Here is a 17,171-nt window from a genome sequence, read left to right as displayed (position 1 = left end):
AAGTGCACACGGCAGCATGGTACAGAAGATGAGCCACGCAGAGAGCACCGCGGAGGCGCTTTCCTCCTTCTTCGGTGGGGATTCGAGCTCCGGGGCGAGCATGGATCTGGACCCCGCTGACTCGCCTCTCTCCCCGGGCTCCACCGGGGACAAGCTGGGCGACAACCCGGCGTGGTGTAAAACTCCGAGCGGCCACATCAAGAGACCCATGAACGCGTTCATGGTGTGGTCCCAGATCGAGAGGAGGAAGATTATGGAACAGTCTCCGGATATGCACAACGCTGAAATCTCAAAGCGGCTGGGGAAGCGGTGGAAGCTCCTGAGAGACAGCGACAAGATCCCCTTCATCCAGCAGGCGGAGCGGCTCAGGCTCAAGCACATGGCGGACTACCCCGACTACAAGTACCGGCCCAGGAAGAAGGTGAAATCGAGCGCTTCCAAGCCGGGAAGTGGCGCTGAGAAGGGGGAGAAAGTCAACAGTAGCTCCAACAGCACCAGCATGAAGTCGTCCTCATCTTCGAGGAAGAATGGACACAAATCACCCAGCAGTAAAGCCCACAAATCACTTTTCGGGAACAGCAGTAGCACCAAAGCCTCACAGTTTGCCTCTGAGCAGCCACCGGAGCACCACAACCACCACAACCACAACTCCCTCTACAAGTCCAAGTCGGCGGCGTCCGCAGCCAAGCAGGTACCGGAGGGCAAGCGAGCGAGGCGGCTGTGCCACGTCTACGGGGGCGGCTTGAGCGTCAGCCCCGCGTCGTCAGTCACAGTCCCGGCCAGTCCGACGCTGAGCACCTCGGCGGACTCCAGCGACCCGCTCAGCCTGTACGAGGACGCGTCCAGCGGCAGGGAGGAGGGAAGCGAGTCCCCGGGCGGCTCGTCGGAGCGTCACGGCGGGCAAACGTACAGCAGTCGGCGGGCTTCCTCGCCCACACCCTCCGGCTCCTGCTCCGCCTCCTCCGCCTCCTCGTCGTCGTCGTCGTCTTCCTCCTCGGAGGACGAAGAGTTCGAGGACGACTTGCTCGACATGAACCCGAGCCCCAACTTTGACAGCATGTCGCTGGGGAGCTTCGGCTCCTCCGTGCTGGACAGAGACTTGGATTTGAACTTTGAGTCCGGCTCAGGGGGCTCCCACTTCGAGTTCCCCGACTACTGCACGCCAGAAGTCAGCGAGATGATCTCCGGGGACTGGCTGGAGTCCACCATTTCCAACTTGGTCTTCACATACTGAGAAAAGTGGGCACAAACCAGACCAGTTTCTCCCCATTCAAAGCAAGCGCCTTGGCGTCTCTTCTCGTCTGCAAGTGCTTGGAAAGTTCAACCTTTAGAGCCGAAAATGCCCTTTCGTGGGGCGGCTACGCATTGAATGTGCGGACCGCCGAGGACTGTGGAACAGGCGAGCAGTGGAGGTGAGCAAAACAAGCGAGAAAGGGGCAGAAACGTAAACACTGGTTCGCTTTCCTGCTCGGCGGTGAACTGGCTGACCCCAACAACTTTACTGTGATTGATTTGCACGTTATGCGGTCCGCCGTTCACTTAATCAATGTTGTTGCTGATGATTTTTTTTTTTAAAGGGACATTTCACAACTTTTTACCGATTTGCCAAGTGAATTTCGCCACTCAAAGGTACATAACTGGACTGCCGTGCGACGTTTTTACTGACGTGGTCACAGAGGGATTTTGTATGAAACAGAGGTGGGTTGTTTGTTAGTTTTTTCTCCCAAGTTTGATATTTCTCAAAAGCAAAAAAACACGTTGAAGCATGATGGCTTACTTTGTTTCTACTTTGTGCTGACATCTTATGTGAGACTGTCAAGCAGTTACAAATAGTACAGTATTAGGATTATTTAAATGTATAGATATCCTCACCTCAGTTTGTCTTTTTAAAAAACATTTTTTTGGGATAAAATGACACTGAAATAATCACCAGCTGTTTTAATATTTCAAACTTCAGGATACAAACGCAACTACAAATCAGTGCTGAACTTTATACACGTGTTCTTTACTATTCAGGACCAAAATTATCATTTCAGATAACATCTTATTGAAAATCCTCACCGATTTTTTGTTTTCATCCACAGAGCTTTTTTTTTGTACATGTATTCAGATGCCATTTTATATGGGATGTTGTTTTTATATACTGGGCCAAGCAGTTTTGTATTTTTTTTTTCCATTTTAAGTCCTGTTTTGTTTTGTTTTTCACAAAATTTGTCGTTCTGTCACATTTTCTTCTCAGGCGAAGGGCTAGAATAAAAAAAAAATACACATAACTTTGATTCCTTTTTTATATTTAAATGTACACACTTTTGGACACTTAAAATATAGGAAACAGTTTGATTATTTTCTCAGTGTATTTTTGTACAAATCTATATGGAGAAGGAGGAGTCAACAATCGAGTTAGTTCAGCTCCATTTGGGTTTCCTGATTTTTGAAACCTCGATGGCTGGCTTTCGTGCTGCGTTCAAGGTCTGTTGGGAAAACTCACAATTGTTGATTTGTTGCTGCCGGATCAAATTTCTTCGCAGTGGAAACCAGCAAAACGGTCATAATGCACTGTGGTGGTCAATGTAAAGTTGTGTTCAGTTACTTTTGGCCTTTTTCACATATTCTTATTAGTTATTGATCTGTAATTGATCACTCGCAAGACTCCAATAGCAGATTGTAATCTTTGAGCTATGTTTCACAATGCAGGCCATATAAGGCTGATTTTTTTTTTTTTATTTAAACAGTCCTTGAACGCAGCACCAGCCTTTTTGTGGCAGACTCGCCTTCTACAGTTTACAGTGCCAGTCTACATGCTTCTTTTAGGACACATGAACTGATTATTGCCAGAAGCTATTATGTGGAGCACGTGGTTTTAACAGTCAAGTCTCTGAAGCAGCCACTCCTTCTTATTTCACTTTCTGACATATTGCCTACAACCACACACGAGGAGATTGTAGCTTTAAAATTGACTTATTTCTTGATGTTTTCATGAACTGATGTCAAACTCATCCACCAGCCACTGGATTCAATCTTTTTTTTTTTTTTTTTTTTTTTTTAAAGACAGCAAACAACAACAAAAAAAGATCAAGATCAAGCATATTCAAATTTCTGACTTGAGTTCCGCAATGTCGACTTGTACTGCGTTTCTCATTGTATTTGAATATATAATCTTTTCTACTTGTTGGCTAACTATTAGGTAATTGTTTAGTACGTTTATGGCATGGTGAATAGCATTTGTATTTCGAATTCAGGTTACCTAGCTGTTGTGTTTTTTCAGAAAAAAAAAAAAAGAAAATCAATCTTTGTATATTTGACTGTATCATAAAGCAAAAAGATTGTGTGTTTATGTATGTTGTTGCTATCAAGGACAGGCACTGTCTAAGAACGACTATCTTTTACACATCCTTACTTTTAAGGTGGTCAGTTCAGGACTTTTTATATATATATAAATAAATAAAAGCGTTTTTAAGTATATTAACTTTATTTTTCATCCATCCTGTGCAATATGCGGTGTAGAATTATGTTATTGTCTCTAATCATGCCATAAACAAAAAGGAACCACCTTTTTTTTTTGAGACTCGGAGAAAGGGAGGAGAAACTCATGCCAGCTAAATTGTGTTCATTCACTGCCTGTCAGATTGTTGATATCAACTTGTGTACAGAACTTTTTTTCAAGGAAGGAAATAAATATCAGCTGGAACTGAAACCGCGATTCTCTTTCTTGACGGTTGAACTTTTCTTTTTACACATTTGATTGGGACTCGGTCAAATATAGAAATCTGAATCTGTTGAAAAAAACAAACTTGGGACATGAATCAGCAGTGCACTACAAAATAACTTTCCCCCAATTAATGGCAACCGACTGGAATGCTTCCTAAATTAATCTGAACATTTCTCTGCTTTATATCAAACATTCTTAAATTCAAATGCACATTATTTGGCTGATAAAAAATCGAGTTAGCAGCCAGACTGGATTACAGTCACATAAAACTACTGATGCTTGTGTCACTTTGACAAAATATGACCGCAATTACAGATGCAACATGATTTTACACACAAGCACTTGTACTTATTTGCATTCCAATATCCGGCAATATTATTCGTTTGACTTTCATGAATACAACACTAATTCATATACTTTGACTGTATATTGTGTACATTCAGAAATGTAAATGGTTGACAGATGTTAATTTTACTGCAAATTTCTCTAAAATAATCAATAATTTCCCATTTGATGTGTGACTTGAATGGTTAAGAGCGTGAATAAGTTTAAACGGTAACAATTTAATGACTCATGATTGTTCTGCGAACATAAATAGGACCAAGTTTGGCGACCTATGTAGTACAGTTCAATTCAAATTGGCAAAGACACGCGAACCTGAATTGAAAAATATGTGGTTGGATATGCGATTCACGTTGCCTATTAATGTGAACGTGATTCACATCATAATGTGCCTATTGAGCATTTGCATTTAAAAGCGTGACACGTGCTGTCAAGCCATAATGACGTTAAAGACACGGAAACAAATGAAAAACGCAGTTTACAGCACATAAAGTGCAGTTATTCAGATTCCATCTTTGAATAGGCTTAATTTTGAAATCAGAATTGCGACATGTTATCGGTTTAATTCTAAACGTCAACAATTTGGATTCACATCGGCCTGTTTCTTGTTATTTCAAGAGATTCTTTTCTATGCTAGCGCATTATTCTGTATGCTGGCTGTCTGATGTTCAGACGGTCACGATTTCCCTTCCCCCTCTCCCAGACGGATCTTTCTGGTGGGGGAAGGGTCGGTTTAGGAGCAGTCAGCCAAGGGCCCTCCAGCACGCTGACAAGCATGTCTGCTTGTCGAGGTCTGTGAATATCTCCAGCGCGTGTGTGCGTGTACAAATTCGATTGCGTGAAATGAATGACGGTACAAGGATATCCCCAAAGCGAGAGCAGACACAATATGTCTGCCTCCTCTGTGAAGATTATGGGGCGCGGATTATTATTATTATTTTTTTGATGGTTGGTCATGGTCTTCAATCAGGCATAGCGGTTTAAAATGAGCACGCATCATGTTTGAATGTGATATTTTTGTAGATTATACAGCTAGCTTCATTTGCTAGTTTGTCAATTTTTAGGCTATTATGTACAAAGATGGTCGTTTCCTGTTTGGTTGTCACATTTCATCATCTTTCCAGGGTTGGTCATCTTTATGTTTTGAAGTAGTCAAAGTTGCGTAATAGCTTCAGTCAGGTGCGAGAGTGGGGTGGCCATTTCCATAAGGTTAAAAAAATATATAATACGTCAGACTCATGGTGTATTTTCATCAACAATAAAGTTTTGCGTGGTTTATAGATCATGATTGTGCAACTAAATTGTACAAAATATCAATAAAAAAGGGTTTAGGGTTAAAGAGCCACACGTGGAGCTTTGTTTACATTTATTGAACCAATGATATTGGAGTTTTTTAACTGAAGCCACTCACAGATCAGTTGTGACAAACTTGGGGTGGGGCTGATTTTTGGTCACATACACTCAACCACGGCTCATTTTCTTAAAGGGGCTGCCTGATGGTTTCACTCAGGAAAATGCACTTTTTAAATACAGGATTGAAACAAACAAACTACATTTCAATTTATAGATATGGGCTTTTCATAACGTGTGGGGGTGATTTTGTCCTATACCCCCATACCCCCAGCCTGCATTATACGGATTTTTTTTTTCTCACTCACTCACTCACTCACTCACTCACTCACTCACTCACAGAAGCTTACGTGTGTGAATGAGTGAGTGAAAAAAAAAATCCGTGCGTGCTTTCAAATTGCCGCGGGAGTGATGTCACGCGGCTGATACGTTCGCCCGGCCCCGTTTGCGACCCCCGCTCTGCCCCCCCCCCCCACTCTGTGAATGGCTGGAGTGGCATAAACACTGTCTTTCCACAGAAACGGCCCGCTGTTTACAAAATAAACACAAAATGGCAAAATACAGGCTGGGGCAGGGGTGGGGGTTTAGGACAAAATCACCCCCACATGTTATGAAAAGCCCATATCAATAAATTGAGAAGTAGTTTGTTTGTTTAAATCCTGTATTTAAAAAGTGCATTTTTCTGAATGAAACCGGCAGACAGCCCCTATATATAAAAAAAAAAACAAACAAAAAAACGTCCTGCTTAGGGTTGCACAGGACGCAGGACATTGTCACTGAAAATTAGGACTGTCCTGCCTAAATCAGGACGCCTGGCCACCATAGCAAGACCTAACTGATTTCTTACTATTACACATTAGCAAATGAATGTATTCAACCACCACTTTTAAAAAAAAAAAAAGAAGCTGATGCATTGCAGTGTTTTCAAACTGTGTATGAAATACCGGAGCTTGTACTGTATACGTTCACAGCATAAGTGATGAATCTGCAACTGTTTTGTGACCCCCCCACCCCCACCCCCAAGAAACTGAATAAGCCCTTGCAGAGTCACAGCAATTTGCTGATATATCCGTTTTTATCTCAACAGCGCATAGCCGGGTGCAATTACCGACTCCACGGTGACTATAAATATTTTCATATTCCTTTCAGCAGTCATTTTTGTGTCAGCTGCGGTTTCATACTTTTATTCCTCGGCACCCCGATGGCAAATATCGTCATGCACATGCGTTTGCCATATCATCGTGTAGGTTTTACAAAGAGCACTTTGGCACCTCTGTGTTATGTGTTGAGCTCCTCCAAGCTGCATGAAGCCTGTTCAGCGTGCAGGCTCATGCATTGCTCAGCCGACTCCGCAGCGGGGGAGACGCAGGCATGAGGCCGGGCCACAGCGGAGTGCAGCGGAACAGGCTCGCCGCTGGAGTCAGTGGTCCAGTAAAACCGCAGCAGGGGGGATAAAGAGCTGTTGCGAGTGGGTGGGTAAAAGAGAGCCATGACTGTATTTGGATGTCGACCTATCTGACCAGCTCTCTTCCCGGAGGGGGATGAAGCAGTGGTGGGATCAGTATTTCTCTTGGTTTTATTTCAGGTTTCGCTTCTGACTCAATCTACTGGTTTGATGCATTTCTCTTGATATATCCGCAGGGTTTCTAGACTGTCCCTAAATGGTTGCGTTTTGCACCCAAAATTGGAGTGTTCGTGTACGTGTGACCTGTTTCCCAAATTATTATTACAGTCAAACCTCGGTTTTCCAACATAATCCGTTACCGAATTGTTCGAAATCCGAAACAATTTTTCCCATTATAATCCATGTAAATAATTTTAATCCGTTCCAAGTCGAAAAAAAAAATTTCTACGTTTTTTTTTATTTTTTTAAACTATTTCACACCATAAACCGCACTGTATACTGTTTACTAGGGGTGTTAAAAAAAAATCGATTCGGCGATATATCGCGATACTACATCGCGCGATTCTCGAATCGATTCAATAATCGGCAGAATCGATTTTTTTTTTTTTTTTTTTAGGATTCACACCTTGTTTTGTTCACACCCAACAAAACGTCTGACTTCGGGTTAGGATTCACACCTTGAGCATGGAAGAATGTTATATGAACGGAACATTAAGCCTTAATATTTTATTTTAATGCTGTTCAAACATGAAACAGATTACAACCTCTATAAGACTGAAATTTCAGATAAATAAATCATACATTTTCATATAAATCTTACACTCTACAATCTTACTGATGCGCATTTTCTAAATTTGAATGAAAAAAATCGCAACAATCGACTTATAAATTCGTATCGGGATTAATCGGTATCGAATCGAATCGTGACCTGTGAATCGTGATACGAATCGAATCGTCAGGTACTAGGCAATTCACACCCCTACTGTTTACCATAAATAGAAAAGGGTATAAATAGACACTGTTTTATTTTAATAGAAGATATCCTATCTAAAATGATTAAATTAAAAAACAAAATGCACTTAGTGTTTCTTCAATCTTCATACATATGTTCATTGTTTGCAGCTTTTGGTTTAAGTTGCTCGTGTCTGCATGCGTGTTTGTGTGAGTGTGTGGTTTCCTAAAGAAAGACAGAAAATAGGCCAATAAATGTATAAACGTAAGTTAAGGCACTCACATTATTAATAAAGAAAGCACATTAAATTATCGCAGTTAAGATAGCGTCATTTAAAACATCACTTCCGGTACGCGCTCTTATTGTGAAAGTAAATGGTAACACTTCCGGTTTCGGGCTTAGCAGCGTAACGTCAACTTACGAGTGCTATGTGGTCACGTGCGGGTGAGGAAACACCGGCCAAACATTCGTAACAAACATTTTAGAAGGAACAAGCTATGAGGCTGATTCTGGCAAGAAGGTTACAGACACGAAATAAGGACAACAGGACCCGCCAGTCATTGACGCACACGCTAGCTAGCTAGCTAGCGCCAGACTTCCTGCTGCTATCGCTGCTGGCGAAGATTCTGATTCTGTTCAAGCGGCCACACGCACGAACGCGAGGGTAAGTTGCATCACGTGAACTCGCTTTCCAATGAACAGACTACAAATTATGCAAATTAGGATTCGTCTCGGTTACGCAGTTAACAAAGTTGAACATATCAAACATAAGCACTAGACAGCTTTGTAGCCTTTTCTACACTCGGCGAGTGAGTCGCGTTCAGGTACGCTCGTTTTTTTTTTCCAGTTCGAGAGCCGATTTTTTTGGGGGACGAGTTCGATAACCGATTTGCTGGAGAACAGAAGCGTTCGAGAACCGAGGTTTGACTGTATTAAATATTTGTTTTGACTGACGAACGTCTGTTCCACACTTCAGTCCAGTTGGTGACGATAAGTGAGCTGGTTTGCAAACCAACATTAAATCCAAAAAGAGTGTGAGAATTGGGGGTTGGCGTGTGGTGGGTCGGGGATGACCGCATAGTGTCGTCATGGCGTGAAAACAGTATTATCATGCAAATCTACAGGTTTCATGTAAGTCTTGTAAACAATGGTGAAGAGGACATTCAGTGCATACTTTCCCCCAAATAAACATTGTACTAGAGACAAATCTTAAAAAAATGAGTCTGTCTCATTTTGTGAGATAATAGTGACAAATGTCTACATGTGATTGCACCTGGCTAAGGTATTTCACAGAGGCAAGATGAAAGAACTAAGAATTCTGCCGTCGATACCCAAAACAGGCGGGAAACACGAAATTTGCTGATGATACTAACACGATTCTCTCGGGAATTGATGAGTACTGTTTAGGAATGTTATGAATTTATGCTGCACGTGTGCACACACTCATAGTGCAGCTCACGGATGTTGTAAAACTCATTTTTGTGGTCAGCTAACATCGTAGTCATGGCGAAGCTAAATAAATATTTCATTGCCTAATCTATTATTACATATACACAACAAATTGATGGATTACTAGTTTTGAAATCAAAAGTCAAGGATGATAGTTGGTTCAAGTTACTGTAAAAACTTTTAAGAGATGAAAATAAAAAGTTCAAGATATATTTTTCTGTAATGCAAAGCCTTGCAATGTTTCAAATTTTCAATACTTTAGACAAATATCTCCATGTATGGATACGTGGAAGTCACGTCTGTGTGATTAGACATTCAGTTTTTTTCCTCTCTCTCTGAGATCTCGCTAAATTTGCTGGAATTTAGAGGCTTCCGGGGTTGGCGTAAGACTTTGATTTTGTAATCATGGGGAAGGCAGGAAGTGTTTGGTCGGTGCTGGATTTCACTTTGATTTACCTTTCTTTTCTCTTTATTTCTTTTTTTTTCTGACCTTTTCTCTGGTCTCCTGACCATTTAAACCTCACGACTCTGGCAAGATTCTGAAGTACCTGGTTAAGGCGAAGGGTAATGGGATATTTATAAGGTTTTAGGTGAATGAATGAGTATAAATTTATACGTATTTGCACGCACGCACACGCACGCACGCGCACGCACGCAAACGCACGCAAACGCACACACGCAAACGCACGCACGCACGCACGCAAACGCACGCACACGCACGCACACATACACACAAAAAAAAAAAAAAAAAAGAGCAACGATGACAAGACGTTGAATCGGTAAGACTACCGAATGAACAATTCTGAGCTCTTAAAAAAAAAAAAAAAAATAGACATTCAGTTTTTTTCAGGTTTACATGAAATGAGAACTTTTTGACAAGTCTTTTTCAGAGCGGCTTCTTTCACCGTCCCTCAACTTTTCCACTGCTTGAATTAATTTATTATTAAGTATGTGTAAAAGAAGTTGCTAATTTAAAAAAAATATCTGATATTTTTCTTTAGCTTATGAAAAGTACTGGAAAATGTTTTTGCATTTGGCTTACGTTATACTCACATTGGGGGCGGGACGGTGGATGACTGGTTCGTACGTTCGCCTCCCATTACGGAGGATCCAAGATCGAGTCCAGGCTTTGGCCTTCCTGGGTGGAGTTTTGCATGTTCTTCCGTGTGCCTGCGTGGGTCTTCTCCGGGTACTCCCGTCTCCTCCCACATTCCAAAGACATTGTCCCTAGGTGTGCTTGTGAGTCGTTGTTCGTCTCGGTGTGCCCTGTACTTGGCTGGCAACCAGTTCAGGGTGCACCCCGCCTACTGCCGAAGCCAGCTGCCGGGATAGGCTCCAGCACCCCCACGACCCTTGTGAGGAATAAGCGGTTAAGAAAATGGATGGATGGATATGCTCACCTTGCTCTGCAAGCTGAATTTTTGCAGTATTTGTGAGTTCAAAAACTCAACTCAACTTTATTTATAAAGCGCTTTAACACATTCAATGCCAGGCCAGCAAAAAAAAAAATGCATCATTTGACGTCTTTTTCCGTCAATGGCAGTGAATGAGTTAAGAACAGGCGTTGCTGTATACAAAGTGCTGTGCATAAACAAACATCTGTTTTGCAGTAAACAAGAACAAAGCAAACATTTTGAAGTACGAATACAGGTTTTGTTTTTTTGTTTTTTTTACAAGTAAATACATTTTACATCAGTAAATAAATCAGAAGTAGTGAATAAATACATAAATAAGTAGACTAAACATCAAACTCAGACACACCACAAAACACCAAAAACTCTCGAGAATACATCTCGTACCGAGCCCGTTGATTTTAACTGATCCGTAAAGTTTTTGTATGGACCAATCACAAAGTAGTATTGTGTTTGGGGGGCGGGATATGCAGCTGTGACGAAACCAGGAAGAGCCGCCGACGAGGGAAACAAATAAACGTAACACGGGACGAGCGGACGCTGCAATTCATTCTGTTCTCGCCGAATTTACTCACCGTTTCCTTGTTCAATGTTGAACAGCGAGAGGCGCTTTGTGCATTTTTAGCTGGTAAAGATGTTAAAAAAAGATTGACCAAAACAAAAGTTAGGCGTGTACAAACTCGAAGTGTAGTCCAAAATGTCCCGCCTTTCCCAAGCACATCACAATTATCAATCCGGCGATGCCAGGTTAACGTTATAGCTGTACGTTTGAAAATGAATTGAATATTGTTTATTCATAAATGTATGATTATTATGTCTGTATGCGCAAGTAAATACAGTGTTGCATTATGGGGGGGGGGAAAATGCAAAGTTTATAGCATTTAGCCTACAAGTACGTTTGAATGTATTTGCAAATATGTTTAGACTTTTATAGCATTTCTTTAGTACTTTTATTTATTTATTTTTCTTTATTTTTTTTCTTTTTTTTTCTTTTTTTTTTTCTTTTTCTTTTTTTTTTCTTTTTTTGGTGCAAAAAAAAAAAAGAGTACTTTTCTTTAAATGGTAAAGAAAAAGTGTACAATGGGATTAAAACACGTCAAAAAGTGTAAAGATCTACATGCAGGTGACTTTTTGTGCATTATTTAATCAGAAAAAGGAGTCAGTGTCAAAACAAGTCATCTATATAGATAATATTTGGTGAAGTTTGTGGCTAAAAAAAATAAACAACAAAAAGTCTGCTGGTCAACAATAAGCACAATGGCCACTGTTGGTCGATTGAATTGTGCGTCGTTTGACTGGGGAGAGGGCGGGACTCTTGTTTGGAGAGCGCAATGAACGAGGCGCGGCCAAAACGAGCCTCATCCATCGATCACACGTGTCGACAAAGCGGGGGACTCCACAACACAAAAGCTGCATGTGTCCTCACAAACTTTATTTATTTCATTTGCATTTTTTTTTAATGTTTTAACCACACGCACGGGAGCAAAGCACGTCCAGGTAAGGAAGGAATTACTTTGCGCGGAGAAATTGTTGTGTTATCCTTTTCCAGTAAAAGTTGCCGCTCTTGTTTGGTGCGTCAGCGCCGCTCAAACTTGAGCAAAAAGGTCGAGCGACATAGACGGACAGTGGCAGGCAGGAGAGAGAGAGAGAGAGAGAAGCGCTCCCCTTTCTTTTCCTTTGTCTGATGCGCTGTGGAGCCTTTTGGACACGACTTTGAAAAGGACGTCATCGTGCTCATTGTGAAGTATGTGCGATTCTATTCATGACTAAACTTTCATGGAAGTGTGGCTGAGTTTGTTTAGTTGCCTTTTTTTGTGTGTTCCTTTGGGATGTTGCGACTCAAGACAAAGCAGCTGCCTGTCAGAAGTTTACAGTCAATGTGTGTGCGTGGAGGTGGTGGGATAAAGTGGTTTTATTGTTTGTTTTTAGTGCTTGCTCATGCAATATTATTACAAAGCTTTGATGTGTCTGGAAATTCTTTTTTTTTTTTAATTATTATTCGCGCTCCCAGTGAGGTTTCCGAACGCACCGTGGGAATTTAGAACAATGCAATCAGGTGTAAAGTCAGGAAGAAAATATGAAGAAACTTGTTGCATGGATTAATCACAAATGTTGAATAAAAGTGAGATGTTAAGGTTTAAGTTTAGTATATTTGTTGAAAACTTTCCATTTGTTTACTGGAAACGGATCAACAGGTAGAAGTCTCAGCAGCTTCTTTGTTACAGTAAAGGCTCCTTTGTTCTCACTCTATACAAAGAAAACTTCAAGAAAGGTGCACAAATCCGCCAGGAAATAACTTTTTTTTTTTTTTTAAACTGGGTGCAAGTTATTTTGTTTTCATTTTTAGACCTCAAGTCAATTTTACATTTACTTTTGAGCACAGAAAACGAATGAAGCTCGAGGATCTCAAAACAGACGATCACTTGCTCGAGTTTTTTTTTTTTTTTCACCCCCCACCATTATGTTTGACATAAACAGTACTGTGTATGTATTTTTTTTTTAAACTTTCTTTTAAGTGTGGTTAAATCCTTTGCATCCCGTACGCAATCACTTCCCTTATGTTGAAGTTGTAAAAATGTTTATTTAGGCTCCATTTAGAATTGGGAGCACATTGTGGATTAGTTTGTCCAGGACTGCATTTTTTTTTTTTTTTTTTTTTTTTTATATTTATTTTCAAACACACAATTTGTAACTTGAATGATTTCTTTCTCCCCAACATGCAAACTTAGACGGATTTTCAAATCTCAAAGTGAAAGTGTTTGCTGGTGATAAAAATCCATTTGAACCTTTTCCCCACCCTCGTTGGTGTCTTTCTTGATTTCAGCTGGACCAACCACTCCAAGCGGCGAAATGTTCCTCAAATGTTTGGGAGTCAGATGGAGGAAACTCCAGAGTCATGTATGAGCAAGCTTGAAGGATTAAGAGACAGAACACTTTTATTTTTTGGGAGAAGATGAAGACTCCGGATTGAAACCGCTCTTTGCCTTGAGGAATGTGCTCGAGACATACTTGGAAATGTAAAAACCTGGATATACTTTGGAGATGAAAATGTTCCGCCGGATGGCAGAGTATTGGATTTTGATCCGACGTGGTAAAGTAAGTGAGCTAACTTCATCCTTGTGCTATCCAACTTTTCCATTGCATCGTCTTTGTCAGTCAGAGAGCCTCTTTTCAATGCACACGCAGCTTGCAGTACAAATATATATAAATTTGTATTTGGAGATCAATTTTATTGTCTGTAATGACCATCTAAGCATCATCACAAATTGTAAAGTGCCAGACAACTACATGAACACTTTGTTTTTTTAACAAACATTTTGAAAGGGCAAAAATGAAACAAACTTTTGGAGCTTCATATGCATAATTGTTAAATGCCATTTCAGCTTTTGTTTTTACTCCTCAAAACTCGGACTCAAAACTCATTTCTGTGATCGTCAGGTGAGTGAGAGGAAGCATCATTTATTTGCAATATGTTTACGGTTGACGTTAATTCAAGCCAGCGTAGAAGTAATTGATTATCTTCAACCTGTGCTAATAATGCATTTAAGGGAGAGTTGTTAGTGGAGAGTGAAAGCCTCATGCTACTTTGAGTCTTTTTGCAGCACCTATCAATGATGTCATTGGGAACCAATGAGCGAGTAGCAGCATCCAAGCCCCGCCTCCTGACTCTGATTTTTTTTTTTTTTTGCATGCCATGTGTTCCTCTCAGCATCACATTGTCACTGTGCATTACTGGCTGTAGAGCAGGGGTGGCGAGATCCGGTCCTCGAGGGCCGCAGTCCTGCTGGTTTTGGATATTTCCCTTCTTCAACACAGCTGATTCATGATCAGCTCATCAGCAAGCTCTGCAGAAACCTGATAACGAGCCTGTTAATTGGAATCAGCTGCACTTCGAGTAGGGAAATCTACAAAACCTGCAGGACTCCGGCCCTCGAGGACCGCAGTTTGCCACCCCTGCTGTAGAGCATGGGTGTGCAAACTTTTTCGAGGGCCACATAAAGAAAATCAAGGGCCACGTAATGTTATGAAGAGAAATTGTGTTTAGTCCTAAAAATTGTACAAATAATTTATTTGTGCTTTTGCATATTTAGAAAAATGCTACAGTATATAAACCAATTGATTTGTAATATGGCAGTAGGGTTATTATAGTTTTGGAATTTTTCATTTTAGTTAGTTTTTATTAGTTTAGTTCTTTTAAAAAATGCTTAGTTTTAGTTTAGTTTGTTAGTTTCAGTATTGGTATTTTTTTATTTTTTATTTTAAATGTGCGCAATATTTAAAAAAACAGCATGGGAGCAACATCATCTGAAGGTGCTTTTCTATTGGCTGCTGCTAGATGACATCACTTCCGTGGGACATACTTTCAAACGTCTTTATTCCGGTTTATATCAAAATAAATCTACTAAAAAAAAATCACATTTAAAATCATCCCCAAAGGCTCATGCATTAAATTAATTACTAAAGACTAAAACGAAGGACATGTTTGCTATAATTATAGTTAATTTTAGTTAGTTTTGTAAACATAAAATGTAGTTTCAGTTAGTTCTCGTTATTATTATTATTATTTTTTTTTTATAAACACAATTTAGTTGTCTATAACTCTTTGACCGCCAAAAACGTCCAATAATGATTAGTAAAATCACGACGTATGCCGCCATAAACGTTAAATGGCGTCAATTAAGTTTTGTTTTTTGTTTTTTTTTTAAATGTTTTTTCCCCCCTCAGTGCAACGTCTAATTGCAGCGCTACCTGGTCAATGGGTTGTGGAATCAAAAACACTCACTAACTATGGCCAGCAGATGGCAGCATTGTATCTCTTTTTGTGAATGCTAAAAGCCTTTGTCATATCTAAGTTTTTTTTTGGGATTACGTGTGGCAGTAAAAGAGTTAATAGGTGGACACATTATCATAATGTTCAGATAAGCCTTAAGCATCTCAAATGATTTCATTCATTCTTCATTGTCACATACGTTTTCAAAACAAGGCAAACCCTAGTAAAACCTGAAAGTGTTTTGCAAAACACGGAATTATTGAAAATGTCAGGCTCGGCGGGACAGAGTGACAATACCGATGCATTTGCAGTTGATCAATAATTAATCTGCAGTCGTTAATGCGCGAGGGTTTCACCACATCCGTCCACCTCCCGCTGTTCGCGTGGATCCGCTGCGGGTCACTGGCTGCAAGTTGGCTGGATCAGTGGAATGTGGGTCAGTCAACGGTACGGTGGCACACAGGTGAGACAGATATAGGTCAGTGGCATAGTTATGGCTGCTGATGAGTCATGCAAATGGGGTTAGTAGGGAGACATGCGCGTCTGCTCGAGAAAAAATAAAAGATGTTGATGTGTTGAAAGAGGAAGGGAGTGTGCCTGCGTCTCTTCCTGACGTGCACTGGGCTTAACATTGATTTCGTGTTTATTGCCTTCCAGTTTTGCACAGTTTCATGTCATTGTAGAGCTGTAGAACGGTACGTGATGATGACTCTACTGCCAAGTTAAATCTTTACTATTAACTCATTTGCTCCCAATAACGTGTAAATACGTTTTTTTTGTTTTTTGTTTTTTTTAATGTTCCAAGTGTCCCAAAGACGTCATGCCCCCTCACTGATGTGAACATACATAAAAACGAGCCGACAAGCCACGTTCTTAGTTGCAGCTTCGACATTGTTAGCATGACTTATTCATGTTGGGGTGTTGCAAAACACAAAAAATGGGCCAAAATGGAGAAAGCAATCTTCCATGGGGCTTGTTTTCCCTCCTCAAAGGAGTATATTTTGACATGTATGGTTAATCAAGATCAAACCAAATTCCAAGATGCATTTTGCAGTGATTGACACCAGCACTGAAACTGTGTTAGTTGAATTCTTCAGTAGTATAGATTTGGCTCTTTAAAGGCCCAGTCTGCCGGTTTCACTCAGGAAAATGCACTTTTTAAATACAGGATGCACAAACTTTAACTTCCTCTCAGTCTACACATCTGGGTTTATGTTCATCTTTGGTGGTGATTTTGTCACCTCCCCCCCCACTCCCCCACCCCCGCCAGCCTGTATTTTGTCATTTTGTGTTTGTTTTGTAAACAGCGGGACGTTTCTATGGAAAGACAGTGTTTACACTCCTCCAGCCAATCGCAGAATGGGGGGTGGGGCTTATGTCGCAAACGGGGCCAGGCGAACGTGTCGGCTGCGTGACGTCACTCCCGCGGCAATTAGAAAGCACGCACTGATTTTTTATTTTTTTTTTCACTCACTCACTCACTCACTCACAGAAGCTTACGTGTGTGAATGAGTGACGTTTGCGACACACCACGGCCCGCTCTATGATTGGCTGGAGGGGTGTAAACACTGTCTTTCCATAGAAACATCCCGCTGTTTACAAAACAAACACAAAATGGCAAAATACAGCCTGGGGTGGGGGAGGGGGTTTAGGACAAAATCACCACCACACGTTAAGAAAAGCCCAGATCTGTAAATTGAGAAGTAGTTTGTTTGTTTGTTTAAATCCTGTATTTAAAAATTGCATTTTCCTGAGTGAAACCGGAAGACTGCGTCTTTAAA

At 40.8% G+C, this 17,171-nt stretch overlaps 2 protein-coding genes across 2 annotated transcripts in view; both read left to right on the top strand.

Annotated features, from left to right (window-relative positions):
* The window catches only part of cdkal1 (CDK5 regulatory subunit associated protein 1-like 1), a 295,854-nt gene that overhangs the window by 220,163 nt on the left and 58,520 nt on the right, over nt 1-17,171 (top strand). The window contains exon 19 of the transcript XR_013284163.1: nt 13,444-13,715. The gene's annotated coding sequence lies outside the window, so the exon portion shown is untranslated. The remainder of the gene's footprint in view (nt 1-13,443; nt 13,716-17,171) is intronic.
* Nucleotides 14-3,694, top strand: sox4b (SRY-box transcription factor 4b). Its single transcript, XM_077525812.1, has one exon. The coding sequence runs from the start codon at nt 17-19 to the stop codon at nt 1,232-1,234; it is 1,218 nt and encodes a 405-aa protein (XP_077381938.1). The 5' UTR covers nt 14-16; the 3' UTR covers nt 1,235-3,694.

Source organism: Festucalex cinctus, chromosome 7 (assembly GCF_051991245.1).
Source record: "Festucalex cinctus isolate MCC-2025b chromosome 7, RoL_Fcin_1.0, whole genome shotgun sequence".
Classification (NCBI taxonomy): domain Eukaryota; kingdom Metazoa; phylum Chordata; class Actinopteri; order Syngnathiformes; family Syngnathidae; genus Festucalex; species Festucalex cinctus.
Note: the sequence above shows the minus strand (reverse complement) of the source record. Positions and strands in the feature narration are given on the sequence as shown.

Coding starts and splice junctions, on each gene's coding strand:
- sox4b (XM_077525812.1), top strand. CDS start 17: ATGGTACAGAAGATGAGCCACGCAGAGAGCACCGCGGAGGCGCTTTCC.